Source organism: Phyllobates terribilis, unplaced genomic scaffold, assembly GCF_046119375.1.
Source record: "Phyllobates terribilis strain yellow unplaced genomic scaffold, ASM4611937v1 Scaffold_1__5_contigs__length_1240528914, whole genome shotgun sequence".
In the NCBI taxonomy this organism is placed as follows: Eukaryota; Metazoa; Chordata; class Amphibia; order Anura; family Dendrobatidae; genus Phyllobates; species Phyllobates terribilis.
In genome coordinates this window covers 754,588,325-754,615,610 of record NW_027362761.1, presented here as the reverse complement: position 1 = coordinate 754,615,610, position 27,286 = coordinate 754,588,325, and the positions used below count along the sequence as shown (strand labels likewise).

The 27,286-nt window shown below is 47.3% G+C and overlaps 1 protein-coding gene across 4 annotated transcripts in view; it reads right to left on the bottom strand.

Moving 5' to 3' along the window:
* Positions 1-15,516: 15,516 nt before the first annotated feature.
* LOC141149559 (uncharacterized) overlaps positions 15,517-27,286 on the bottom strand; it is a 145,647-nt gene continuing 133,877 nt past the window's right edge. For 3 of the 4 annotated variants that reach the window (XM_073636904.1, XM_073636903.1, XM_073636905.1), the window contains one exon: positions 15,517-17,880. Coding sequence is in view for 1 of the 4 variants with exons in the window: in XM_073636905.1 (XP_073493006.1) it covers positions 17,845-17,880 (36 nt within the window). In the remaining 3 variants the exon portion in view is untranslated. Of the gene's footprint in view, positions 17,881-19,478; positions 19,531-27,286 lie in introns of all 4 variants that reach the window. The other variant, XR_012245865.1, reaches the window with a different exon arrangement.

Below are 27,286 nucleotides of genomic sequence, written 5' to 3'. Positions count from 1 at the left end.
GCGGGCAGGGGTACTTGGGTACTTCTACAACCCACAAACGGTACAGTGAGTCGGGTAACAATAGTAAAAACATATCTAACCATCAGATCACAAAGTAATTTCTTCCTATCACACATTGATGGAACGCCATTATCAAGATACCTGTTCCAAGCTATATTTAATAAATGCATAACATCGGCAGGGAACCACCCCAAAGATTACGGGACACACTCATTCCGCATAGGTGCGGCCACGGAAGCAGCAAGAGCAGGACTGTCAGAAACGGAAGTTCAGAGGATAGGGAGATGGCGATCCACGTGTTTGGCGAGATACATAAGACCGGACTTGTTATCCTAACGTGGTTTGTTTCTTTTACAGGTGACGCTAAGCCAACAGTGTGAGTGATAGGCCACTCGTATATATATTGGGCACAAAAAAGGGCGAAAGTCCGCCCAGGCGGGAGGAAATTAGAGTTTCATAACACATATTTCAACTGGAGAGGTATTAGAGGCCTGCTATGGCCACAGGTACTAATGGAGGTAATCAAGGTAGGGAGAGAGGCAAGAGGTCCGGTCATCTTAGTTATACAGGCCGGGGGAAACAACCTAGGTCATCACAAGAGCGCATAACTAATGGCAATAATGAAACTAGACACTGAGCGCTTCAGAGAATTTTTCACAAAATTAGCTATAGTATGGTCAGAGATTGTGCCGATAGCGGTATGGCAAGGTGCGCGAGACATCACGGCCATCGAATGGACAAGGCGGGTAATAAATATTCGGATGGCAAAATTTAGAAGAGACAGAGGCGTTGTAGTGATACGACACCGACAACTGGAAGGAGATAAAGCAGGCCTCATACAGCCCGACGGTGTTCACTTAATAGATATTGGACTGGACATATTCCTGTCAGGACTCCAGGACGGAGTGGAACAAGCGTTAAGAGTGATGGGTGGGGGTCAGAGTCCTGCATACGAGTACGCTGGATCCTCCGTGGCCTGGAAATAGAAAGGACATGTTGGAGAGTTACACTTGTTGGCCAACTTGCCGAAGTGGGGACCCAGGGCATGCTGCAACAAGCTGAATTATTTTAGAAATAAAATGCCTTTCTAATGGAATGAGTATAAAGAGTTAATAAAGCTGTGACCGATCCTCACCCATCCAGTTGTAAGAGTTACATTATTGTATTGTCCATGAAAGGGGGGCGGTAGGGGGGCTGAGCGTCTGGGTTTGGTTGGGGGTCCCCACAGTCTGCCTAGGCTAGATTCATTTAAAAATTCTTATTAGATACACAGGCGGTGCAGCTTGCTTCGCAGCTGGGCTACTACGCCCAAAGTATTGCCTAGGCTAGATGCAGTTAAAAATTCTACGCTGACTAGCAGACACTGAAGATTTGGAGCAGACCTCTGAGTAAACAGCTCTTCAGACTCAACCATCTGAGTTACCCCAAGCCATAGTGTATGTAGTTTCTTACAGTTAAAAGGGGGGGGGGTGCGACCCAACCCACCTGGAATTGACGATGCCAACGTCACGTAAGACACAGCAAGGGGACTCCCAAAATTGTGGCACAGACACCACTTAACCCTAGAACGCATACCTGTGGCCTTGCAGGCCCGCCCAGTTAATTGTTTTCTATTTTCTGCAAGATTACTTTAGTTAGAATTTTGAAACTCTAGGTATTCTTCATATAGTTGTTTGTCATTTGAGTTTGAGTTATTCCATGTTATTTGCACACGGGCCTAAAGGGCCCCAGGTATGTGAAAGTGTAGATTTTTATGGTCATGCGTTCTAGGGTTAAGTGGCATCAATTGCCCCACTGTTGCTTAAAACGGTTGGTGAGGTGATTTTACCAAATCCCCAAGCTTTTAGTCTCCCAAGGATGACACAGGGGTAGAAATGTCCTTGCGAATCCATGATTTGTTCATCTTTATGAACGTGAGTCTGTCTACATTCTCAGTGGACAGCCGCGTGCGCTTATCTGTCAGCACACCACCAGCAGCGCTGAACACACGTTCAGAGAGAACGCTGGCTGCATGGCATGACAAGATCTCCAAGGGGTGAGTGGCGAGCTCCGGCGATTTTTCCAGATTGGAATACCAAAATGAGCAAGGGTCCAGTGACACAGTCATGGCTTCGATGTTCACTTGGAGATTCTCCTGTACCATCCTCTCTAGGCATTGACTATGTGTCAGACTTCTTGTCTCCTGTGGCCTTGCAAAGGATGGTCTAAAAAAGTGGTGAAACGATTCCACAAAATTGCTGTTACCAGCAGATACTGTGTTACTGTTACTGTTTGAGTGATGAAGACTCGACAGTCCCACCGTTGGCAAGTTAGAACTGTGAGATTCACTACGTGCACCACTGGTGTTTTGTGGAAAAGCACATGTAAGATTCTGCAACAGCGTCTGCAGATACTCCTGCATTCGTCAATACCTTTTTATGGCAGGAATTATTTCGGCAAATATACTTTTGTACCGGGGATCTAAGAGTGTGGCAACCCAGTAGTCGGGATTACTTCGAATTCTGACAATCCGGGGCTCATGTTGCAGGTAGTGCAGCAAGAAGGCACTCATGTGTCTTGCGCATCCAGAAGGACCAAGTCCTTGTTGTGTTGGTAGCGAGGTAAGAATCATGCTTCCTTCCTCTGCCCTCTCCCTCCAACCTCGCACAACAGAAATGTGATCAAGGTCTCCCTCATCTGATGAGTCTTCCATGCCCATCGCCAGTTCGTCCTCCACTTCTTCCTCGGCTCCTGCACCTTCCTCAACAGTTTGGCTACTACCATGCGCCCTGGTTAATCCCTCTCCCCCACCCTCCCATGCCTGCCGCCTTGGTGCTGTCAACCGTCTGGACCTTGGAGATGTTATCCCTTCCGCATACGACTCCTCCTCTACTTCCTCCACCTCCTCTTGTCCTACCACCTGACTCTGAATTCTGTTTAATGTGTGCTCCAGCATGTAAATCACCGGAATAGTCATGCTGATAATGGCATCGTCGTCAGCACTAAACATCTTCGTCGCCATTTCAAAACTGTGCAGAAGGGTGTGTGGCGCCCCTGAGGGTTCAGTCGCCACAGAGTTACTGCATCTCACCCAGAGGTGTGGTATCTCACCCTCAGGTAAGGAAGGCGTATGGCTCGGGACCCTAACTCCTGCATCCAACACATACCCGCAGTGGGGGTAGGGCGAGATTGCTCCTAACGGAGAGCACAGTCCCAGGTCCCTAGCTGGTTTGAGGGTCCTATGTAGTGGGTGCTTAGGGGAGCAGCTTAGGGGAGCACATGACAAGGAGAGTATAAATAGGAAGCCATCTTAGAAAGAGCAAGCCAGACAGAGGAGGAAAAGTGACAGGAGCAGAGACTAGGCATGAGCTCTGCTCCGGAGGCGGGCCTAGCCTGGGAGGCCCAGGACTGAAGGAGAGAAGAGAGGAGTGGGAGCTGGAAGGCTCCAGGAACCGAAGGGACCCCACGGCTACGGGCCGTGCAGAAGGCCACCCGTACTCCCGCTGCTACCAGGAGGTAGAGGGTCAGGCCAGATAAGGGGAACCGGTCCCTCAACTAGCGGAGAAACAGCAAGGCTCAACTAGAAACCGGAGGCTGCTGCATTTCATGTACTGCAGGCCAAAGTCCACACCAGTCTCACTAAGAAGGTAGCCACATAGGACCCAGGGGACGGAACACACGTCACCCGCTAAGGCCCGAGGATACCGGATAGAAGTGTCACTGGGTGTGAGGTGCAGGGAGAAGGCCAGAGAAAGGACACACAGAAGGGGGTCCTGCTAAGTACTCCGGAGCTATCTGGGGGTGGACTGAGCCCCTCACTGAGTATGCACAGCACAACGGGGGAGATTGCTCTGGTATCTGTAATCTAGACTACAACAACTGTGAGTAATATCTTGAGACGGCATCACACGGACTCTGTGTTCATTACTGACTCCCTGCACTACAACCACCATCATCCACCCACACTGCCCTGAAGCTACACTCTTCCTGTGGTGAGTAATAATACCGTTGCTGCAAAACCACCAGCTTCAGAGGACTGTTCCGCAGCGGCGGCCCCTTTGGCCGCACTCCACAGGTGGCGTAGTCAGACATTATAAAATCCATATATACAAATTACCCTTGGATTGACCGCCCTGGGTCACGGACTGGGTCACCGCCACAGTGACTACAACCCCCAGCGTCTACCGGCCCGGCTCAGGGTACCCCATGGCCCAGGGGGCGCGTCAACTTCATAGGTCCCTGATCTGAGACCACTCCTGCAGCATGATTTGCCCCACCTCTGGATCTCGTTGGCCCAGGCTATACGTCAGAACGTATTGCACCAGGGCTTGTCGGTGCTGCCACAGTCGCTGCAACATGTGCAGAGTTGAATTCCACCGTGTCGGCACATCGCATTTCAGCCGGTGAACTGACAGGCCCAACGACTTCTGTAGAGATGTAAGTCGTTGAACTGCGGGATGCGAACGGCGGAAGTGAGCACACAGCGACCGTGCCCTCTGCAGAAGGCCATCTAGTCCGGGATAGTGGGCTAAAAATTGCTGGACAACCAGGTTCAACACGTGAGCCATACAAGGCACGTGTGTGACATTGCCCCGGCGAAGTGCCGCACCCAGGTTTGCAGCATTGTCGCACATGGCCTTCCCTGGTTGCAGGTCCAGTGGAGACAACCTTTCATGAAACTGGGTCTCCAGAGCTGACCACAACTCCTCAGCTGTGTGACTCACATTTCCCAGACATTTCAAAGTAAACACTGATGCCGTTGAGCCCTGCTGCCAGCATAGTAAGGAGGTGTGCAGGATTCCTTCTGCGCAGTTAGAAAGCAGGTGGCATTACCAGACAGGCTTTGGGTGCAGGTGGAGGACCGAGAGGAGGTTGAGGAGGCAGAAGCAGTGGAGGAACTTCGAGATAAAGAGGATTGACGCACAACTCGTGGGGACGGTAAGACTTGGACAGCAGCCCCTTGTCCTGCTGTCACCATAGTTACCCAGTGCCCAGTCAGCGACATGTAACGCCCCTGTCCATGCCTACTCGTCCAAGTGTCTGTGGTGAAGTGCACCCTGTCACACACAGAGTTTCTCAAAGAAGCGGTGATGTTGTGTGCGACATGCTAGTGGAGCGCAGGCACACCTTTCTTTGAGAAGTAGTGCCGACTGGGCATCTGGTACTGGGGCACTGTGACGGACATAAGGTCTTGAAAATCCTCTGTGTCCTCCAGGTGGAAAGGCAGCATTTCTGTAGCCAACAGCTTGCAGATGGTGAAATTCAACCTCTTAGCTTTCTCATGGCTAGGAGGAAATGGTCTTTTACTTTTCCACATCTGAGGGACCGAGGGCTGGCTGTTGTGCTTAGACGGTGTTGAGTAGGGTGTCCCCGGCAAACTGCCGGTCTGTGAGGAAGATGCAGGCGGACATGTTAGGTTGCCTTGATCCAAAGGTGGTGCTCTCGATGTCGGAGAGCGCTCAACACTAGCAGGTGTTTCCACTTCCCAATGAACTGACGACCTGCCAATCACACTGGCTGTTGCGGGTAAAGAGGTGGCAGGTCTGCGTCCAAAAACATGTGTGACTGCTGTCCCCCCAGTCACAGAGGATGAAGAGGCTGCGGATGCACGAGATGGGGCAGACGGTGGTTGGCCCAGCCGGCTAGGCCGCATTGTAGCACAGTGAGCTTCCCACTGCAACTTATGCTTCATATCCATGTGACGGTACATGCATGAAGTACTCAAACTATGGATTTTTTGGCCTCTACTTAGCTTTTGCTGACAAATATTACAGATAACACGAGTTGGGTCATCCTTATCGATCTGAATAAATGCCCAGGCTATGCAAGGCTTAGAGCCCATGTGACCTGAAGAGCCACTACGACTTGTGGTCAGAGGCAGAGTTGTGGTTGAGGATGCAGTTGTTGACGTGCTTCCAGTATTCCGTCTCTGTTCAGGAAGGCGCAACCTAACCTCGTCGTCAATAGCATCTGTGATGCCCCGCTGCGCTTGGTATCACAGATCCTAGAAGAGTGCATTGATGGAATCCTGCACAAGAGGCCCCCATAAACATTCACACATCTCCACCTTCCACCTCAGACCAGCAGAGGGAGCCCGTTAGGGATATAAATAGGGAAGGTGGAGCTAGGCAGTTCAGTTCCTCTGAAGAGTTCCTGCAGTAGAGAAGCCTAAGAAAGGTCAGTCTGCAGTGGAGCTCAGTCTAGTCTAGAGAACGCAGTTAATAGTTCAGCAGTGGAGCACGAGGCTCCTGCTTGCTAGATTCAGGGAGCCCAGATAGAGCTTAAGGTGTGCCGGTGCCGTAAGATCAGTGAAGCGCGGCAAGCTGCCGTTAGTGTGTATAGCCTAGTGAGGGCCCGAGTAGGCCGAAGGCGAGTGGCGAGTTAGTACATAAGGGGCAGAGGAGCTTAACCAGCTCACCCTGAAGCATTTACCGGACACAGGATCCGAGCTTACCGGTATCTCTATGACCCAGTAAGGCATAACCGGAATCCCTGGAGAACTACAAGTCCCAGGATCGCTAAGGTGCTGATATGTAACAGAGCCAGGAGACGCTTAGGCCCCGCATACTGGGAGCGTGAACTCCAAGAGAAGGCCCTACCACAAGGTCAGCCAGCGCAGGACAGAGACAAAGTTAGGCCTAGCTCCAGGCAGGTCAGAAACTTACTACGCAGAGGCAAGAAACAGGAGGCCCTATACCCGCTCATTGGGGAGAATCCTGATATGCACCCTTCACCCTACAGTGCTCAGGGATGTGCCTGAATTTCCACCAGTAAAAGGTACTGAAGTGACTACCGTGTCCGTTCCCGTTCTTGCTCTGACCCAGCTGGGTCTCTCCTGTCCTGCATTCCCCCTGCATACGCTGCCCTGAGACCTAGCTCCACCTGTGGGGAGCTATACCATCGAGCTGCCTTATCACCGGCCTCAGTGGACTGCTGCAGCGCTGGTGCTTGTCACCAGATACCACAGGTGGCATCATGAACTCTTATAAAATTAACAATTATCCACCCTTTTAAAGAGAGACCCCAGGGTACGGGCCAGGGAGCCGACCACCGCGACATCCCCAAGGCCAGGCAAATGCCCGGGTACCGAGTCATCCCCATCCCCAGGGCTAGTCACATCCTCCTCCACCTCCTCTGCTGACCTCATCGACTGGCTGACTGTGGGTTGACAGTAAGTGGGATCTCCAACCTCGTCATCATCACCCTGTGTGTTATCACACCCGTCGTCCTCATAGCCAACCTCTTCCTGCCCTGACCGAAAAGTCAAGTTGTCGCTCCAATCAGGTATTTGAGTCTCATCATCGTCGTCATCATTGTCTCCACCAACAGGAGTTACAGTTTGGGAACAAGGGTCTACATTATGCTCAGAACCTTCTTCATCTGGTCCTGGATCCGACTTATAAAGATTCTGGGCATCAGATCAGATCATTTCATCATCTGGATTAACAGAAGCTCTGGAGCAGACCTCCGTTTCCCAGGCTATAGTATGAGTAAACAGCTGTGCAGACTCAACCATCTGTGTTACCCCATACTCAGACGGGCAGCTGGAGACTTGGGAGCTGTGAGGAAGCAAGTGCGATTGGGGTGACACCTCTGAGGACTGGAGTATTTGTGATGTTGAAATTGAGGTGATGGAGAGCCCACTTGAAGGAGCACTTGATATCCGTTGAAGCACCTGCTGTTTTTGTGCCTCATCTAGAATTTGTAGCGATGGGCGTGTCCGTAAGAATGGGATCGTATCACATTGTCCACGAAAAGAAGTCGACATCTTAGTTTGGCTGGAAGATGGTCTTTCTTCTGCAGATGTTACTCCCCCCCCCACCGCGGGGGGCCTCGACCCACCGGCGGACAGGCACCAGTATTGGGATAGGGGGGCTGGCCGTCAGGGTCCACCGCGGCTCTGGCACAAACCCGGCGACACAGAGGTGGCACGGGCAGGAACGGACTGGCCGTGTCGGCTTCTCACTTTTTGGATTTTAGAAGGGCATGACATGCCTATATCTGTGTCTCCCCCTCCTTTTACTCCTCCACCTCTTATCTTTTCGCATGACTATATGTACTTGTCACTTTTCCATGTGTTAGTTGTGTCTTCTGAGCAGTTTGTCAGCTTTTGGACACCTTTGAAGGTGTTTTCTATGTGTTTCTATGTGTTTTTGTTTGCCTGCCATTGGTTTTAACGGTGTTCGAAGGTGTTCGACGAACCGAACCGAACTCGAACACTACGGGGGTGGCTCAACACTACTCACAAAGAGAGGCAATTCACACCATATGGGCAAACATGATTAAGGCTTTTCTAAGCCGAAAAGCGTAGCGTTTTTTTTTACTTTGTTGGCCCATATGGTGTGAATAGGCTCTCTTTGTAAGTGCATTTTTTATGGAAATATCATCCGTCAAATAAATGGAAATTTTAATTACACCACATCGCTGGAGTCTACTCACTCGCTGGATTTTGGTCTGAAGTTGTGTTCAATGCAGCAGCCTGCTGCTATCCGAGCAGAAAAGAGGAAACACCGGGAAGGAGTTTATAGGTAAGCGGACTTAATCATTTTCTTTGTATAGTCATTATTAATATTTGGTCAGTATTTTTTGACAGGAGTGAGAGCCAAAACCAGGTAAGGAACAGTCAGAGAAAAGGTATAATAGATACAAGTCACCAATTCTGCATTTATCACCCACTCCTGGTTTTGGCTCCTGACAAATACTGATAGTGAGGCCATGGCCTTACGTTCATAACATTATAGCCAGCCCTTAATGTGTTCTGGGGCGTCAGCATGGATCCAGTGAATGCCTTGGCCATGTAATTATAAACTATATCCTTGGAGGTTGCGGTCATCAAGCATCAACAACAGCTCGCATGATCAGCTGTTCCAAACGACTCAGGCCAACAGGGCATTACAGCTGAATCCAAGGTAAAGTTGTCTGAATGCTTTGACGGGGACAGAAGTTCTTAGTCTTTTTTGTCTTGTGTAAATTTACTCTGACGAGCAAAATGGTAACAATGTTTTGAACTTTTGATTTTCAGGCTCCATATCTCACCATCCACTACTGCTTTGAAAGTGAGACTACCATCATTTTATAGACAATCATCTTGCTAATTTGACCTGCAACTAATTAGTATATGATTAGTTATGCAGATTCTTGTCATGCCACTGCATTGATAGGCCGGTTTCACGCGTCCGTATATTTCCGGTACCGGAGATATCCGTGTCCTGTGTGTCTGTCACATGTGTGGCAACCATGTGCCTTCCATGTGCCGCATGAGGATCACACGGACCGGCGCCTGGGAATCAGCGCTACAGTTAGCGCTGTTCCCAAGCGCCAGTGCTGAACGCTGCCCTCATCATGGTTCCCTGCCGGTGCTGCGATCAGCACCAGCAGGAACAATGATGAGGGTAGTAGTGTCCCTGTGTAAAAAATAATAATAAAATAATAAAATCCATATACTCACCTGTCTGATGTCCCCCGCTGTAATCCTCTGACCGCTGGTGATGGGGAGAATGAGCTGCTGCAGCGAGCGGCTCCGGAGCAGTGCTTAGTGAGTGACAGGACATCGTTCTGCGCAGCTACGGGGCTTGCTTGCTGGAGCGGCTAATTCTCCCCGGCACCAGCGGTCAGAGGATTACAGCGGGGGGTATCTCCGGACAGGTGAGTACAAGGATTTTATTATTTTATTCCTATTTTTACACAGGAACTCTGCGGGAGCAGACTACAATCCTCAACATTGACCCTTGCTTGTGTTGATCGCAGTGCCGGCAGGGAACCCCTTAGTGACTGAGCCAATTTTGATCTTAATGATCAGGCCAAATTTTGGAAATCTGACCGGTGTTACTTTATGTGGTAATAACTTTAGAACGCTTCAACAGAGCCCACTGATTCTGAGAATGTTTTTTTCGTGATATATTGTACTTCATAATAGTTGTACAGTTTGTTCGATATAGCTTGCGTTTATTTGTGAAAATATCGGAAATTTGGTGAAAATTTTAAACATTTTGCAATTTTCAAACTTCTAATTCTTATGCCCTTAAACCACAGTTATGGCCCACAAAACAGTTAGTAAATAACATTTCCCATGTCTACTTTACATGTGCACCATTTTTGAAACATAATTATTTTTTTTTGTTAAGAAGTTAAAAGGGTTAAAAGTTGATCAGCAATTTCCCATTTTTCCAACAAAATTTACAAAAATATTTTTTAGGGACCACATCACATTTGAAATGACTTTGGGGGGCCTATATAACAGAAAATACCCAAAAGTGACACCATTCTAAAAACTGCACCCGTCAAAGTCCTCAAAACGACATTCAAGAATTTTATGCTTCACAGGAACTAAAGCAATGTGGAAGGGAAAAAAAATCAAAATTTCGCCTTTTTTCACAAAAATTGTACTTCAGCCCCAAATTTTTCATTTTCACAAGGTTAACAGGAGAAAATGAACCACAAAACTTGTTATGCAATTTCTCCTGAGTACGATACCGCATATGTGGGGGAAAACTACTGTTTGGGCACATGGCAGAGCTTGGAAGGGAAGATGCACTGCTTGACTTTTTGAAAGCCCCTGATGTGCCTAAACAGTGGAAACCTCCCCAAGTTTTTGGAAACTTGACAGCTCAAGGAATGTATCTAAATGTGTGGTGAGCACAGTGAATCCCCAGGTGCTTCACAGAAGTTCATAACGTAGAGCCGTGAAAATAAAAAATCACAATTTGTGCAATTCCTACTGAGTGTGCATATACCCCATATGTGGAGGAAAACTATTGTTTGGGCGCATGGCAGGGCTCAGAAAGAAATAAGTGACGTTTTGTAACGTAGACTTTGATGGAATTGTCTGCGGATGTCACGTTTGGAGAGCTCCTGATGTGCCTAAACAGTGGAAACCTCCCACGAGTGACCCCATTTTGAAAACTACACCCCTGAAGGATTATATCCAGGAGTATATTGAGAATTTTTAACCCACAGGTACTACACAAAACTTGATAACATTAGTGAATATGGTCACTGATCATAGCAATCTAGCTTACATTGAATCAGCTAAACGATTAACCTCCAGACAGGCCAGATGGTCCTTGTTTTTCTCTAGGTTTAATTTCTCTATCACATTCAGGCTTCAGGCCAGGGTCCAAGAATGTGAAGGCAGACGCATTATCTCGCAGTCTTGCTTCAGTTTTTTGTCCAGTACCTACATTCTTCCTCAGGGCATAGGGGTTTCCATGGTATTCTCAGCCCATTTTTTGAGTTGTGTGAAATTATGTACAATGTGCCTTTATTTGTCCTGTTTTTTTGTGTTATTCCAATACACACAAAGGAAAAACATGTGTATAACAAAATATGTGTAATTGCAATAATTTTCTGGTAGAAATACTTCATTTTTTGCAACAATTTCAAGGGTGACAAAATTTTCAGACATGACTGAAATTCCTCTTAAATTTCCTTTACGTATGTATCTTTAATCTATTACTCTGGTCTTCCCTTTCCTTAGCTTTTACCTTCCCATCATGTTTGTCAATTATTTGTCATCCCCCTTGGCGTCACTTCCAGTTTTCTCGAGTCACTGCTTATACTAGATGAATAGCCTCCCTGCATCACTTCCAGCTCGCCAGCACTCACCCACACTTAACAGGTAGTTGTCAGATTTAAATGCCCATAATGGAGCGATACACAACAGCACATCTCACCTCAGCGGCAGGCTTGTAATTTGTTACAGTGCTGCATGTTTCCCTTGTCTCCACAGTGATCAGGTAAGCTATCCCATATATTTTGGTATTTCTTTCTACTCTGCACACATGTGGGTATTTAGATTTACTCTGGCAACCTGGTCCACTATGTGTCTTTATTATATACTTTTGAATAGAACCTCTATCAGAGGGTCCTTAATTGATACACTCACGCCTCCATTTTATGATTAACTTGTGATGGAAACTGATATATATACAGTACAGACCAAAAGTTTGGTCACACCTTCTCATTTAAAGATTTTTCTGTATTTTCATGACTTTGAAAATTGTACATTCACACTGAAGGCATCAAAACTATGAATTAACACATGTGGAATTATATACTTAACAAAAAAGTGTGAAACAACTGAAAATATGTCTTATATTCTAGGTTCTTCAAAGTAGCCACCTTTTGCTTTGATGACTGCTTTGCACACTCTTGGCATTCTCTTGATGAGCTTCAAGAGGTAGTCACCGGAAATGGTCTTCCAACATGTCCATAACTTTTCCATTTGTAGAGCTGTATGAGGAGGGCTTGTTTTTTGTGTAATAACTTGTAGCATGCATTGGTACCATTTTGAGATATGTACACTTTTTATTTTTTTATATGAAAATCAACACCAGAATTGACATTTTTGTTCATCCTATTTATTTTTTTTGCATCATTCAATGTGCAAGATAAATAACAGTAGTGTAACATGTCGTTACAGATGCAGGAAAAATCTAAACTACGTTCATTTTTTCCAGAAATGCACCATTTTTTTATTTTTTGGAACACTTGGATTTTGGAGAGGCTGTTTTTATTTTTTAAAAATTGAAAAACATTTTATTAGTCTCTTAAGAAAAACTTGTTCATGTGACCTCATTGCATTAGTAATACACATCACTACCCAAGTAATATGTATTACACAATGCTGTCAGTTTCTCCAGAATGGTCTAAGCTGTAATGTAACTTGGAAGTCTTAGTCAGGTCCTGGTTGACAATCTGCACCCCTGCCATTATTCTGAAGGGGTGCCAATGGAATGAAATAGGGAGTTCTTTCCCAAGCCCCCTATACAAGTTTAAACTGCTAGAATTAAATGCAGTATGTGAATATTTTTTCATGTGAATTTGGGAAAGTTATGAAATGTTCTATAAATGTCTGTTCTATTCCTGATCTAAGGATCTGGGCTTTTAGTTGAGATGAATCTGTGCTGCACTTTATGTACACGCTCAGTAGAGGCAGTGAGATGAATCTGTGCTGCACTTTATGTACATGCTCAGTAGTGAGGCAGTGAGATGAATCTGTGCTGCATTTTATGTACACGCTCAGTAGTGAGGCAGTGAGATGAATCTGTGCTGCACTTTATGTACACGCTCAGTAGTGAGATGAATCTGTGCTGCACTTTATGTACACGCTCAGTACTGAGGCAATGAGATGAATCTGTGCTGCACTTTATGTACACGCTCAGTACTGAGGCAGTGAGATGAATCTGTGCTGCACTTTATGTACACGCTCAGTACTGAGGCAGTGAGATGAATCTGTGCTGCACTTTATGTACACGCTCAGTACTGAGGCAGTGAGATGAATCTGTGCTGCACTTTATGTACATGCTCAGTAGTGAGGCAGTGAGATGAATCTGTGCTGCATTTTATGTACACGCTCAGTAGTGAGGCAGTGAGATGAATCTGTGCTGCACTTTATGTACACGCTCAGTAGTGAGATGAATCTGTGCTGCACTTTATGTACACGCTCAGTAGTGAGATGAATCTGTGCTGCACTTTATGTACATGCTCAGTAGTGAGGCAGTGAGATGAATCTGTGCTGCATTTTATGTACACGCTCAGTACTGAGGCAGTGAGATGAATCTGTGCTGCACTTTATGTACACGCTCAGTACTGAGGCAGTGAGATGAATCTGTGCTGCACTTTATGTACACGCTCAGTAGTGAGGCAGTGAGATGAATCTGTGCTGCACTTTATGTACACGTTCAGTAGTGAGGCAGTGAGATGAATCTGTGCTGCACTTTATGTACATGCTCAGTAGTGAGGCAGTGAGATGAATCTGTGCTGCATTTTATGTACACGCTCAGTAGTGAGGCAGTGAGATGAATCTGTGCTGCACTTTATGTACATGCTCAGTAGTGAGATGAATCTGTGCTGCACTTTATGTACATGCTCAGTAGTGAGGCAGTGAGATGAATCTGTGCTGCATTTTATGTACACGCTCAGTAGTGAAGCAGTGAGATGAATCTGTGCTGCACTTTATGTACACGCTCAGTAGTGAGATGAATCTGTGCTGCACTTTATGTACACGCTCAGTAGTGAGATGAATCTGTGCTGCACTTTATGTACACGCTCAGTACTGAGGCAGTGAGATGAATCTGTGCTGCACTTTATGTACACGCTCAGTACTGAGGCAGTGAGATGAATCTGTGCTGCACTTTATGCACACGCTCAGTAGTGAGGCAGTGAGATGAATCTGTGCTGCACTTTATGTACACGCTCAGTAGTGAGGCAGTGAGATGAATCTGTGCTGCACTTTATGTACACGCTCAGTAGTGAGGCAGTGAGATGAATCTGTGCTGCACTTTATGTACATGCTCAGTAGTGAGATGAATCTGTGCTGCACTTTATGTACACGCTCAGTAGTGAGGCAGTGAGATGAATCTGTGCTGCACTTTATGTACACGCTCAGTAGTGAGGCAGTGAGATGAATCTGTGCTGCACTTTATGTACACGCTCAGTAGTGAGGCAGTGAGATGAATCTGTGCTGCACTTTATGTACATGCTCAGTAGTGAGATGAATCTGTGCTGCACTTTATGTACACGCTCAGTAGTGAGATGAATCTGTGCTGCACTTCATGTACACGCTCAGTACGGAGATGAATCTGTGCTGCACTTTATGTACATGCTCAGTACTGAGGCAGTGAGATGAATCTGTGCTGCACTTTATGTACACGCTCAGTAGTGAGATGAATCTGTGCTGCACTTTATGTACACGCTCAGTAGTGAGGCAGTGAGATGAATCTGTGCTGCACTTTATGTACACGCTCAGTAGTGAGATGAATCTGTGCTGCACTTTATGTACACGCTCAGTAGTGAGATGAATCTGTGCTGCACTTTATGTACACGCTCAGTACTGAGGCAGTGAGATGAATCTGTGCTGCACTTTATGTACACGCTCAGTAGTGAGATGAATCTGTGCTGCACTTTATGTACACGCTCAGTAGTGAGATGAATCTGTGCAGCACTTTATGTACACGCTCAGTAGTGAAGCTCCTCCTACCACTGCTGTGGAGTCAGAGTCGGGAGTCAGAGAAATTGGGGAGTCAGGGAAATTGGGGAGTCAGAGGTTTGGCTTACTGACTCCACAGCCCTGGTAACGTGTCCATGATGGTGTTAGGGGTTAAAGCGATTCAGTGTTAGCACTGAGTAGCAGATCATTGTTCTTATGTACTTTTTCCTCAATTTGAATGACAATAGATTGTTGTGCTTTGTTTAGATTTTGAAGTTCAGTGGAGGGAGCCCAATAATAGATCAGCAATTCTATAAGTTGTCAAAAAATAAATAAATCAGGGAGCGAATGTGTGTTTTCAAAGGTTTCACAAAATGGGCTACCATCCACTAATAATTTCAATGGAACACACATGCATCAGTACAGATAGTGAACTGCTGACTTTACCATCCACAAAGAAGTGGGCTTGATAGTGGCAGTTTACCTTAGCAAACATTATTTTCTTCCCTCCACTGAACTCCAAACTACAGAGTGATCCGAACAAGACTCCATATATGACATGTTTTTGTTTCAGGCTTCATGAAAATTCACAAGAAGTACAACGAACAAACCATTCAAAGCATTTATTTCTCATTACTGTAAAACAATCATATTTCTGTTAAATACTTTGACACTGACAGAAAGTAACTAAAAAAAGAATAAACCATTTGTTTTCAACAACAACAAAGCCTGAAAATGCCTAAAACCGAACTCCATTCAAAACACAAAGATTCAGAACAGGACAGATCCTTAGCAAATTTCTTTGCTTCCCAAATAGATGGAATGGAGAGATCAGTGCACATCACACACTATTGGGCAGGATTTTATGAATTTTCAGCTTTCTGGTAGACTGCTTTCACATGTCCCACAGTCACGATCTGTAGACCAGCCTCAGGTCTCCTGTCCAGAACTCAACAGACTCAGATACATACGAGTTCAAGTCAGGAGACCCAGGGCCAGTCCAGACATTGCAGTCTGTATGTAGACCATTAATGTCGGACGTGTGAAATCAGCCTGTCTTCTTTTAACGGTCTTCATTTGCCCTGAACGATCCAACTTATATACCATGGTAACAATAAATGCCCCCTTTGTTTCCAAAGAGAACAGAACGATAATACTAAGAATAAGGTTTCCATATTTTTTCCAAGGAGTAACCATTATGCCTTGAATGGACAAAACCTAAAAGGATTAAAGGGATTTCTGGAATTTAAAGAAAACTAATTCTTCCGTCCTCTGCTGTTGGTTGTTTATGATAGTGCTACGTACATATCATCACACAAACAGTAAGATTGGCAAAACAACTGCAGTGGGGAAAGGATAATGGTTGGGCGTTATGATGTTTTTTTTTATATTTTAAATATGACAAAAAGGTTGATGGATCAACAGGTACCAATGTCACCCCTTCTCTTCCCTAAACTAGGTCTTGCAAAGACAAGCGGAGTCATTCATTTAGCTAGACAGTCCTTCCTCTTACCAAAAAATCTGCTGTTGAATCAATATGCAAATGAGGCTGAAGTGCTTTAGGAGCGTGGAAGATCTTCCCAAGCCTTTGTCACTGCAGCTCTATTCCTACATGACTGCCAGCTTCTTTACCGTGTGACTTCAAGCATAGAAGCTGTCAGTCAGGCAGAAGGCAGCAATGGGCGGAGAACAGAGACGGAGTGACAGAGGCTTGGGAACATCTTCCACATGCTGAAAGCAGTTCAGCCTCCTTTGCATATTGATTCAGATGTAGTAACAGAGGAACAGACTGTGGAGCTAAAGGTATTGTTGAACTGCTCTCTGTAAAAACTACATGTGCTTATAGTGTGCGGAGTGAAATCCTGCTGACAGATTCCCTTGAAAGGGAATCTGTCATCAGGTTTTCATACACCAAACTAATGTCACTTTAATGCTGATTAAATCCATACCTTTCTTTGAGAAATGTGTGTTTTAGGTTTAGAGAAATCTATTTTTGCTATATGCAATATCCATTGTATGCAAATGAATTGCAAATGCAGCGGATGGGACACTGCATTGCGGCCCTCCTTCCTTCTCTCCCTATTCTTCACCCGCTGCGTGCCAGTGACCGATAGGTCACTCTTCTCAGTGACCTGCTTTCCCCAGCAAGCTCTCATGAACACCATCATTGCCTGGGGTGGTACCTGTGCAGATTGATCGTCCAATTCTCACAATACCATCAGTATTGTACAGCACTTGTGCCGCCCCAGGCAATGATGGCACTGGCAAGAGATTTCACTAAGGGAAGCAGGTCACTGAAAGACAAGTAACCTATCAGTCACTGATGGGAGGCAGACGGCAAGAGAGGAATAGTTAGAGAGGGCAAGAGAGCCTTAAGTGCAGTGTCCCACCCCGCTGCACTAGAAACTAGTTTGCATGAAATTTGAACAATGGATTTCTCTAAAATGCAAACACAGATTTAGATGATATGGAAAGGTAGATAGATCTGGGTAGGTAGATTTGAAAGGTATGGATTTAATCAGAATTAAAGTAGTTTGTCAGCAGGTTTTTATACCCAAAACTGATTCCCTTTAACTTTTTTTTATTTCACTTTTTTTCTCTAAATATCTGATATTGAAAAGGATTTCCATTTGAAATTTAAACATGGCACATGGTAAATAAGATTACTAATTTTGCTAATATATGGCCATTATTAGGTTTTGCGTAAAAAATCCTTTACAATCGATGCAAGTTTAGAAATATTAAGGGCAAAGAATTATACCAACAGTGTTACATTCATCCACTTCCCCAGCTTATGATTTGGTCTAACATTAAACACAAAGCCTAACTTTTAAATTCCACAGAGACAACATGTAAAACACAGTGAACAGTTGTTGTTTTTCTTCCCATTTGCATGAAAGATGCTTCAGAGGAGACTCCTTTTAGTTTCCTTCTAGTTATGGTCTTCTTGGTAAGTTAGCTTCCAGTAAATGCTTTAAAAAAATAAAAATAAAAATTATTGCAGGTTTAACAATAGAGTAGAACAATCAAAACCTAAGATGATATTGTTGTACAGTAATATATATGATTTTAACAGTGAATTTTAGTTTTTAGGTTTGCATTTCTCGTCTTCTTCCAAGAGCCATACTGGTAGGAGGCATTGTTTTTTGCGAGACGAGTAGTAGTTTTGAATGACACCATCCATTTTATCATGCAATGTACTGAAAAACAGGAACGAAATTCCAAGAGCAATGAAATAATGGCAGAAATATGCAACTCCACCATAGCTTTTTGGGTTTTGTTTTTTACAATGTTCATTGTACAGTAAGACTGACCCGGAAACAAGATTCTTCAGGTCAGAACAATTTCTAAACTTGCAGAGATTTTTTTTAAATTTAAGTGGTGAAAAAAATTCAGGCGTTTGTAAAGAAAAAAATTGGCTTTTGTTAATATAGCCAGTAAGATTTTTATTTTTTTGTCTATAGAGCTGTGTGAGGCCTTATGTTTTGCACTGATGTTTTTTTTCTTTTACTGTCTTTATGGCATGGGTTAAATAATGTTATATTTTTTAGAAACTCAAAGTTTATAGGCATAAATATATGCCATAAAAATATAATTTTTTTTTAATTTTTATGGGGAAAAAATATTTTATTTCCCTTATGGCACCTGTACATGTAATTGTTTGATCCACAGTATTGTAGTATATAGTGTAACGGTCCAGGAACAGCCAGAGTGGCTTCAGGTTCACATTTATCATTCTAGAGCCTTTCCACATCAGGATTTTCAATGTAAACACTCTCCTGTTCCTTCTTTTAAGTAATACATCTTTCCTAAAAAAAAGATTAAATATCTATAATATAACGGTAGATGTGTCCGTCTGTCCGAAGCCTCTGTAGACTGCACAAGCGCGATGCACCTGCGCAGTCTGGCTCCAGACAGAAGAACGCATCCAGCCGTTACAGGTAAGAGGAGAGGATGGCACTGGAGATCGCAGTATTCATAGACACTGAATGCATACTGGGACGCCATAAGTACATACCTGACCGGGAGGAGTGTTGCTGCGGCGCCTCTTTTCGGGTCAGAGGCCGGGGCAGAAGTGCGGCGTCAGAATCGGTGCATGCGCCTAGCACGCTATCCGGCGGCATCTTAGTGAAGGCACATTTGCAGTGTGTCTTCAAAAAAATGGTGCCGCACAGCGTGGTATAGGCACACGCGTACTCCGGCAGCACACTCCTCCCCCGGCAATCAGGAGCAAGATGTGGGCGCCGGATGGGGGCAGCACATGCCAGGATGGGGGCGCAGGATGGAGCACATGACAGGAGGGGAACAGGATGGAGCACATGACAGGATGGGGAAGAGCACATGACAGGATGGGGGGGGAGCATGTAACAGGATGGGGGGGGAGCATATAACAGGATGGGGGGAGCATATAACAGGATGGGGGGAGCATATAACAGGATGGGGGAGCATAGAACAGGATGGGGGACCAAGATTGCGGAGCATGGACTAGGATGGAGACCATATACCAAAAAAAATGCTCGCCACCCAGGTGCAGAAAGGGTTCAATAGCTAGTACATATATATTGCTTACTATACAGTGCACTTCTTCTTTTACATCTTCCACCATCCCTTTATGGGAGGAGCTTGTAAAAAGAAAACAATCATTTATTACTAAGATTGCATAAACACAATGAGCTAATGTCATGCACCATTTGATATATCGACATACTGATGCAAAGAACTCCAGCCATGAGGTGGTTTAAAGTAGTATTGTAAAGTTATCTCTTGAGGAGCTCAGAGCTATGCAGTCTCCCAACTAACTGGTTTCTGGCAGGGAGGGCTCTCTGCATTAAGTGACAGTTCTGGTGAGTAGCACAAGTTCTGTTGCAACACATTCAACTATCAGTGGCACACTGATCTCATTATATTTACACATTTAGTTTACAGGACATCTGAACAAGCACATGGCTATGGAAACTGAGATCTGCGGTTAAGAGACCTGCTCTTAAGGCTGCAGGGCTTGTGAATTTAAAATATTTATAACAGCAGCTTGTCAGGAGTTGAGAGGGACAGCTTGTCAGGAGTTAAAAGGGAGAGAGAGGGAGATGAGACGCTCACTGCTGTATAAAAATCAATAAGCTTGAGAGAGGTGACTTATGTTAGGAAATATGTCCTCTCCTGCAATGTACCTACTGTGAACTCTTGGCCAGGGTCTGAGCAGGCAGTAGTGGCCAAGCTCAATGAAAACCATCTAATATACTATTGTAAGGACTCATTCGGATGTAAGTGTTGTATCTATTTTTTGAAAGGATATAATATGCACCCACTGTAATCTACGGTGCTAATCACATGTCCAATCACATGCTTTTCACACACTGTGTGTCCATGCAAAACAGATGGAAACAAGTCAGTTTTTATTCCTGGCAGCACAGATGACAAGGGCTAATATAAGTCTATGGGTCTGTAAAAAAAACATACACCGGATGGCATGCGTGTTTAACATTGCAAAGTATAGGAGAAGCCTTAGAATTGATTTCTTTTTTTTAATCCATCAGTGAAAAACACTGATGACACGATGGTAAAGACGGACACACTGATGCAAAACATTGATGACACCGGTAGCATTTTTTTATGTACGTGTTTAAACACGGATGTCTGAATGAGGCTTAAAGAAGTTGTCCGGTATTTTTTTTAAATTGCCCAATGTATTCAGCATGTGGGCATAATTATATTTGTAAATACCTTGCGTTGCTGATAATGCCTGTGAGCGGCGCTATCGGTGGCCGCTCACAGGCATCACGTGACCCCGCGCTGACGTCCCGTCTATTTAGGCGTGACTCAGCACTGGGGTCCCCGTGGTGTCTGCTGGGTTGTGGGCGGGGTTATTCCCCACGTCACACCCGGCTTTCCCAATGAATGAGGAGAGGGAGAACGCGCGGTGGATGCTGGGTGTGACGTGGGAGGTAACCTTGCCCACAACCCAGCAGCCACCGGTGGAACGCGGAAGAGGGACCCACGGCTGCAGCCTGGACTTGTCGTGACATCAGCGGATGTCAGAGCCGGCTGCAGCCGGGGGTCACGAGATGCCTGTGAGCGGTCAGTAATAGCGCCGCTCACAGGCATTATCTGCAACACAAGGTATTTACAGAGATACTTCTGCCCACATGCTGAATACATTGGGCAACTTAAAAAAAAGTACCGGTCAACCCCATTAAGATAAAATAGAAACTAAAAGCCAATTACAAACATGTTTATTTTCATGTTGTTTAACTGAAGCAATTTAATAACTTGAAAATATCAATTTAAGGGGAATCTGTCAACAGATTTATGCTTCTGAATCAGAGGGATGTATAAAATAGGGACATAGATCCTGATTCTAGCAATGTGTCACGTATTGGGCTCCTTGTTAGTTTTGATATCACTATTTTATCTGGTAGTCTTCTCAAGCTGTTTAACTCTGCCCACACAAATTATTCATAGTTTTCTGTCTACAATATGCATAGGCAGAAATCGGACAATCAGTGGAGGCAGGGCTACCCGGGGCACATGTGTCACCCCAGGCCTGGATGCCACAAACGTTAAAGGTTGTGTCTGAGAGCAGGAGGGAGGTTCCATGGTCAGGGACCATTAGCATGCAGCACCTCCTGTCCCAGGCCAGTAGGGGGAGCAGGCTGCCCCTATAAAAGCTGGCGCTGAGGGCAGGGTTAGAGAGACCAGGACCCACTTCTGAAGCATCCAGAAGGGTTCCCAAAGGAAAGGGACAGGTCAGCAGCAGCTGAGGAGTCCAGGAGGCATAGGAGGAACAGCAAGCCAGGGACAGAGGCGACGAGAGCCAGTCCTGGCTGAGAGAGAACTACACAACTGGACACTGGGGTCCGAGGCTGCCAGGGTTGCAAGCCCGGCAGCAGATAACCAACCCGCAAGGGATTTCAGGTCCCTTGGCCTAAGAAGCCTGAAGGCTCCACCACACAGAGGGACCGGTACAGCACACAGAGGCAACAGGTACCTAAGGCCCGAGTCGCAAGCCATACAGGCGTAGTACACGGCCAGCTCAGGGACATGGGCTATCACACCACAAAAAGGGGGATAGTCAGCAAGGGCAGAGAGAGAACGGTAGGCCTACCCACTCACCCTGACCAGTGGGGCTCGACCGAATGCTCTCAGACACCCAGGCCTATTCCTACCCTGTACTCCTGTTGGGTCATTAGTACTAACTACAATAAAGACCCTGGACTGTTTGAAGCAGACTCTGAACCCTTATTATTGCGGCCTGCACCATCACCCCCAGCATCCTATCACACTGCCCTGAGGCTACACTCTTCCCGTGGGAAGTTATCCTGTCCCTGTGCTGCATACCAACATCAGCCTCAGCGGTCTGCCTTGCAGCGGCGGTCATCCCTGACCGCAATCCACGGGTGGCGTAGTCGGACATTCAAAACCCTACAAATAGACTGCCACAGCATTGGGTCTGACCACCCTGAGCCACGGGATCGGGTTGCCACTACTACCCCCATCATTGCACAGAAGCCCGGTTCCGGGTACCCCACGGCTCAGGGGGCGAGTCAGCTTTGGCGTAGTCGGCAGGATTGTGACCAACCCGCCAAACGGGTATTGCGCGCCTGAAAAAGACTGTACACGTACCTCAAAGGGAAGTTTCCCGCCATTCGGAGCCGTTTCCCGCCATCTTCAGCCGTTTTCCCGCCATCGGACGCCATCTTTGGGACGCCGCGCGGGAAGAAGAGGGGCGTGAACGTCCAAACCGCGCGAGACCTGAAGCCCCGCCCTACGCACAGACGCTGCGCAAGGTCCTGGAAGGAGTGAGAGCAACGCTGACATCACAAGGACGCGACGCAAGGTCCTCGCCCGGAGCAGCACCAGCGGAGCCGCGGCCTACGGAAGAGGTAGGCCACGATTAACTGGGGGGGGGGGGGGGGGGGGGAGATGACGGACACGGAGGGACCTTCTACCACCAGCATGGCTGCAGCAGCGGTGATGCCGTTCTCCATGTCCTACATCCCCGGAGCAGCCTGGCTGCCCCAATACTCAGGGGAATCCCATACATTAACTGACTTTAAGGAAAGACTGCACAGTTTATTTAAAGTTTATCCCCTGACAGAAGAACAGAAAGTGAGCATTCTGACGGGACAGCTCACCGGTGCAGCCCAGCGGGAAGTGAAATCATGGTCAGATGAGGAGAAAAGGACTGTAAAGGACATTCTGACCCGGCTGCGGAGTACCTTTGATACCCGTACCTCAGCAGAAATCAAAATGCGGTTCTATGGCTGTAAGCAGCGGGCCCAAGATAGTATAAGAGACTATGCCTTGAACCTGCAAGAAGCTCTGGGAGCAATCAAGCAAGCTGACCCCGGCAGCGTGCAGGACACTGATAAACTGTTGACTGACCAGTTCATAGAAGGTCTGCTGTCCAGCGCCCACAGAACCCAGCTACGCCTCATGGCCCTACAGAACCCCGATTTGACTTTTGCGCAGTTCAAGGATAGGGCCATCCGGGTGCTCCGAGAACCCGCACCAAGTGGCGCTGTAGCTTTCCGGCGCCCTGCCATCACTTACCACCAGGGGGCGGCGCCCTACCCCGCAGACCTTGTGGGGGCTGATGCTCAGGCTCTAAATCCATCCCAGCCTGCAACATCAGGTCCAAGAGCTAACAAACAGTGTGGCTGCATTGACCAGGACCGTACAGTCGTTACAGGTGGAACCGTCAAGACCAATCAAGCTGGCTTCCAGTCCAGAGGATGTCCCGTGGCGTCGACGGAGGAGGAACCCGTCGTCCAGAGGAAGGCCCACCGACCGCTACACCGAGGATGGACAGCCGATTTGCCGCCGTTGCAGCCAGCCAGGACACATAGCAAGGTACTGTACTTTAAATGGGTCCGACCTGGGGCAGAGGGTCAACCCCCAGGCATAAGGTCATCAGGCCCATCTAATTGGCGCGATAAGTACGTGGGGGGACGCCCGGTCTTACCCGTAGTGCTGGACGGTATCCCCACGAGGACACTGCTGGACACCGGGTCTCAAGTGACTATTATCCCCTACGTACTTTTCAAGCGGTACTGGAGTGATGCCGACATAACCCGCTATCCAGACGATAACTTAAGCATCATCGCCAGCAATGGCCAACCCGTGCCGCAGGTGGGGTTTAGAGAGATGACCATCAAGATTAGTGAGGTGGAATTGCCGGCACAGGGAGTGATCATTGTGGACATTGACCGTCGTGAAAGTCACCCTAAAATAACCTTGGGTACTAATGTGATTGAAAACTGTCTTTCAGAAGTAATTGTGATTTTGCAGCAGGTGGCGGTGAATACGAGCTCCAGCCAACAGAGGGTCCTCCAGAAAGATAAGAGCCCTGATGAGACGGCAACAGGTAGAACTGTCTGGTGGAAAGAAAGGTAGCGTGAGGATGAGCGACCCGTTCCCCATTGCCATGCCTCCCAAAAGTGAAATGATGATCTGATGTCAGACTGCAATCGGGTTAAGAGGGAGAGACTACCAAGCCATGGTAGAACCAGTGTACTCAGACAGCAGGCCCACCATTTTGACAGCCAGGGGGGTGGTTGATGTCCGCCATGGAAGGGTGCCCGTCCGGATCTGAAACATCGGGGAAAGGGAAGTACACTTGCCCCGGTACGCTACACTCGCCAAATTATTTGCCGTCGAACACAGTGCTATCAGGGTCGTGGAACCCTTGCCGCCATCTTCCCCGGTGGAGGATAATGGCTCCCAGAAACACAAGGAGGACTGGTGCCAGAAACTCCATGTGGGTGCCGACTCCACTCCCCTGCACCAAAAACAAGGAGTCTACCGGGTGGTTCAGGAGTACGAGGGAATTTTTAGTAAGCACCCGCTAGACTTCGGCCGAGTAAAGGGAATAGAACACCACATCCCCACGGGGTGTCACCCACCAATAAAAGAGAGACACAGACCTGTACCTCCTGCACATTATCAAAACGCAAAGGGTATGCTGAGAGAAATGAAAGAAGCTGGGGTCATTAGAGATAGCTGTAGCCCCTGGGCAGCAACCTTAGTTTTGGTAAAAAAGAAAGACGGTACCATGAGAATGTGCGTGGACTATAGAAAGGTCAATCGTATCACCCATAAAGACACGTACCCGTTACCTAGGATAGAGGAGTCTTTAGCAGCCCTAAAATCAGCTAACTTCTTCTCTACTTTGGACCTTACTAGCGGCTACTGGCAGGTTCCTGTGGCAGAGGCTGACAAGGAGAAGACCGCCTTCACCACCCCGATGGGATTGAGCGAATTCAACTGTATGCCCTTCGGGCTCTGCAACGCTCCAGGGACCTTCCAGAGGCTGATGGAATGCTGTCTAGGGCACCGAAACTTCGAGACGGTCCTACTCTACCTGGACGATGTTATTGTCTATTCGAAGACCTACGAGGACCATCTAAAGCACCTGGCCGAGGTGTTAAAAGCCCTGGCAGGCTATGGCCTGAAGGTGAAACCCTCAAAGTGTCACCTGTTGAAACCGAAGGTCCAGTACCTAGGACACGTGGTGAGTGCAGAGGGAGTAGCCCCCGACAAAGTTACAGCCATCAAGAGCTGGCCAAGCCCCTCTAACATCAAAGAAGTGAGGCAATTCCTCGGGTTGGTAGGCTACTACTGAAGGTTCATCCCCGGGTTCACAAAGATGGCAGCCCCTATGCAGGACCTCCTGATAGGCCAGTCTAAATCCAGAAGTGACAAGCCACCCTTCAAGTGGGACAAGCCGGAAGAGGAGTCCTTCCGCCAGTTGAAGATGGCCCTCACGGGGGATGAGATCCTGGCCTACCCCGATTATGGCCAGCCTTTTATCCTCCACACAGACGCCAGTAATGTGGGGCTGGGAGCCGTACTGTCGCAGAACCAACAGGGCAGAGAAAGGGTGATTGCGTATGCTAGCCGGAAGCTGAGGCCCACTGAAAGAAACCCGGAAAATTACAGCTCCATCAAGCTAGAATTATTGGCAGTGGTGTGGGCCGTCACAGAACGGTTTAAGCATTACCTGGCCTCCGCAAAGTTCACTGTGTACACGGACAACAACCCGCTGACACACCTGGACAATGCAAGACTAGGTGCCCTAGAACAGCGGTGGATGGCCCGGCTATCAAATTATGACTTCACAATCAAATACCGGACAAGCAGAACCAACGCCAACGCAGGCGCCCTATCAAGAATGCCCCACCTACCTGAAGGAGAAGACGACTCGGAAGAGCTGGAGGAAATAGAGCTCCCTGCATTCCACCGGTATGGGGCCACTCCGTATTCTCACCGGGTAAGAGACAAAGACTTAACCACCGTCATGTTCAACCCCTTACCCCACCAAGGCTGGGCTGAAACGCAAGATAGTGACCCTGCAATGAGCCTGGTGAAAGGCCTGTTAACCGTACCAGCCAGCAGCCACCCTTGAGGCCCATCGTCACCAGGCAGCCTCTTGAGCTGGTAGCTCTGGACCATGTGAAATTGGCTCCAAGCCGGTCGGGCTACGTCTATGCCCTGACAATTGTGGACCATTACTCCCGGTTCCAGGTGGTGGTTCCTGTTAAAGACCTGACAGCCCAAACAGCGGCCAGAGCCTTCCAGCAACACTTCTGCCGTCCACATGGGTATCCGGAACATGTCTTGACAGATCAAGGTCCAGCGTTTGAGGCTGAAGTATTCCAGGAGTTCTGCAACCTCTACGGCTGTAGGAAGATTCGGACAACGCCTTACCACAAGCAAACCAACGGGCTGTGTGAGAAAATGAACAATATCGTCAATGATCTCCTCAAGACGTTGCCCCTGGAAGAACGCAGCCTGTGGCCGGAGAAGCTGCCAGATCTGATTGACTTGTACAACCATATCCCGGTGAATGCTGCAAATTGCACCCCGGCTTACCTGATGCGAGCAAGACCAGGTAAGCTGCAGATAGACCTGGAGATGGGAGTCCTGACACCCGAGGACACCTCCCCAGACGCGGACTGGGATACTGAACGGCGGCTACAGTACAAGAAGGTACAGGAGAGTGTGGAGAGGAGTCTGGCTCAAGCGAGAGAAAAGCAAGAGAGGCTTTTCAACCAACACGCCCCTGCTGGTCCCCTGGAACCTGGTGAGCAGGTCCTGAAGCGGAAGAGAAAGCTTCACAAGCTGGACGACCAGTGGGAGAAAGACCCGTACACAGTACTGCAGTCCGACCACGACAACCCGAAGGTATGTGTGATTACCAAGGCTGGAGGAGAAACCACTAGCACCATCTCCAGAGACCACCTAAAACGGTGCCCCGAGCAACTACAGAGTCCAAGTGAAGATCAAGATGACCTTGAACCCGCAGAGGACAAGGAAGAAATGATCAGCACAGTTCTCGGAGAGTTCCCCCGGACCTGGACTCAGATAAATGGCGCGATA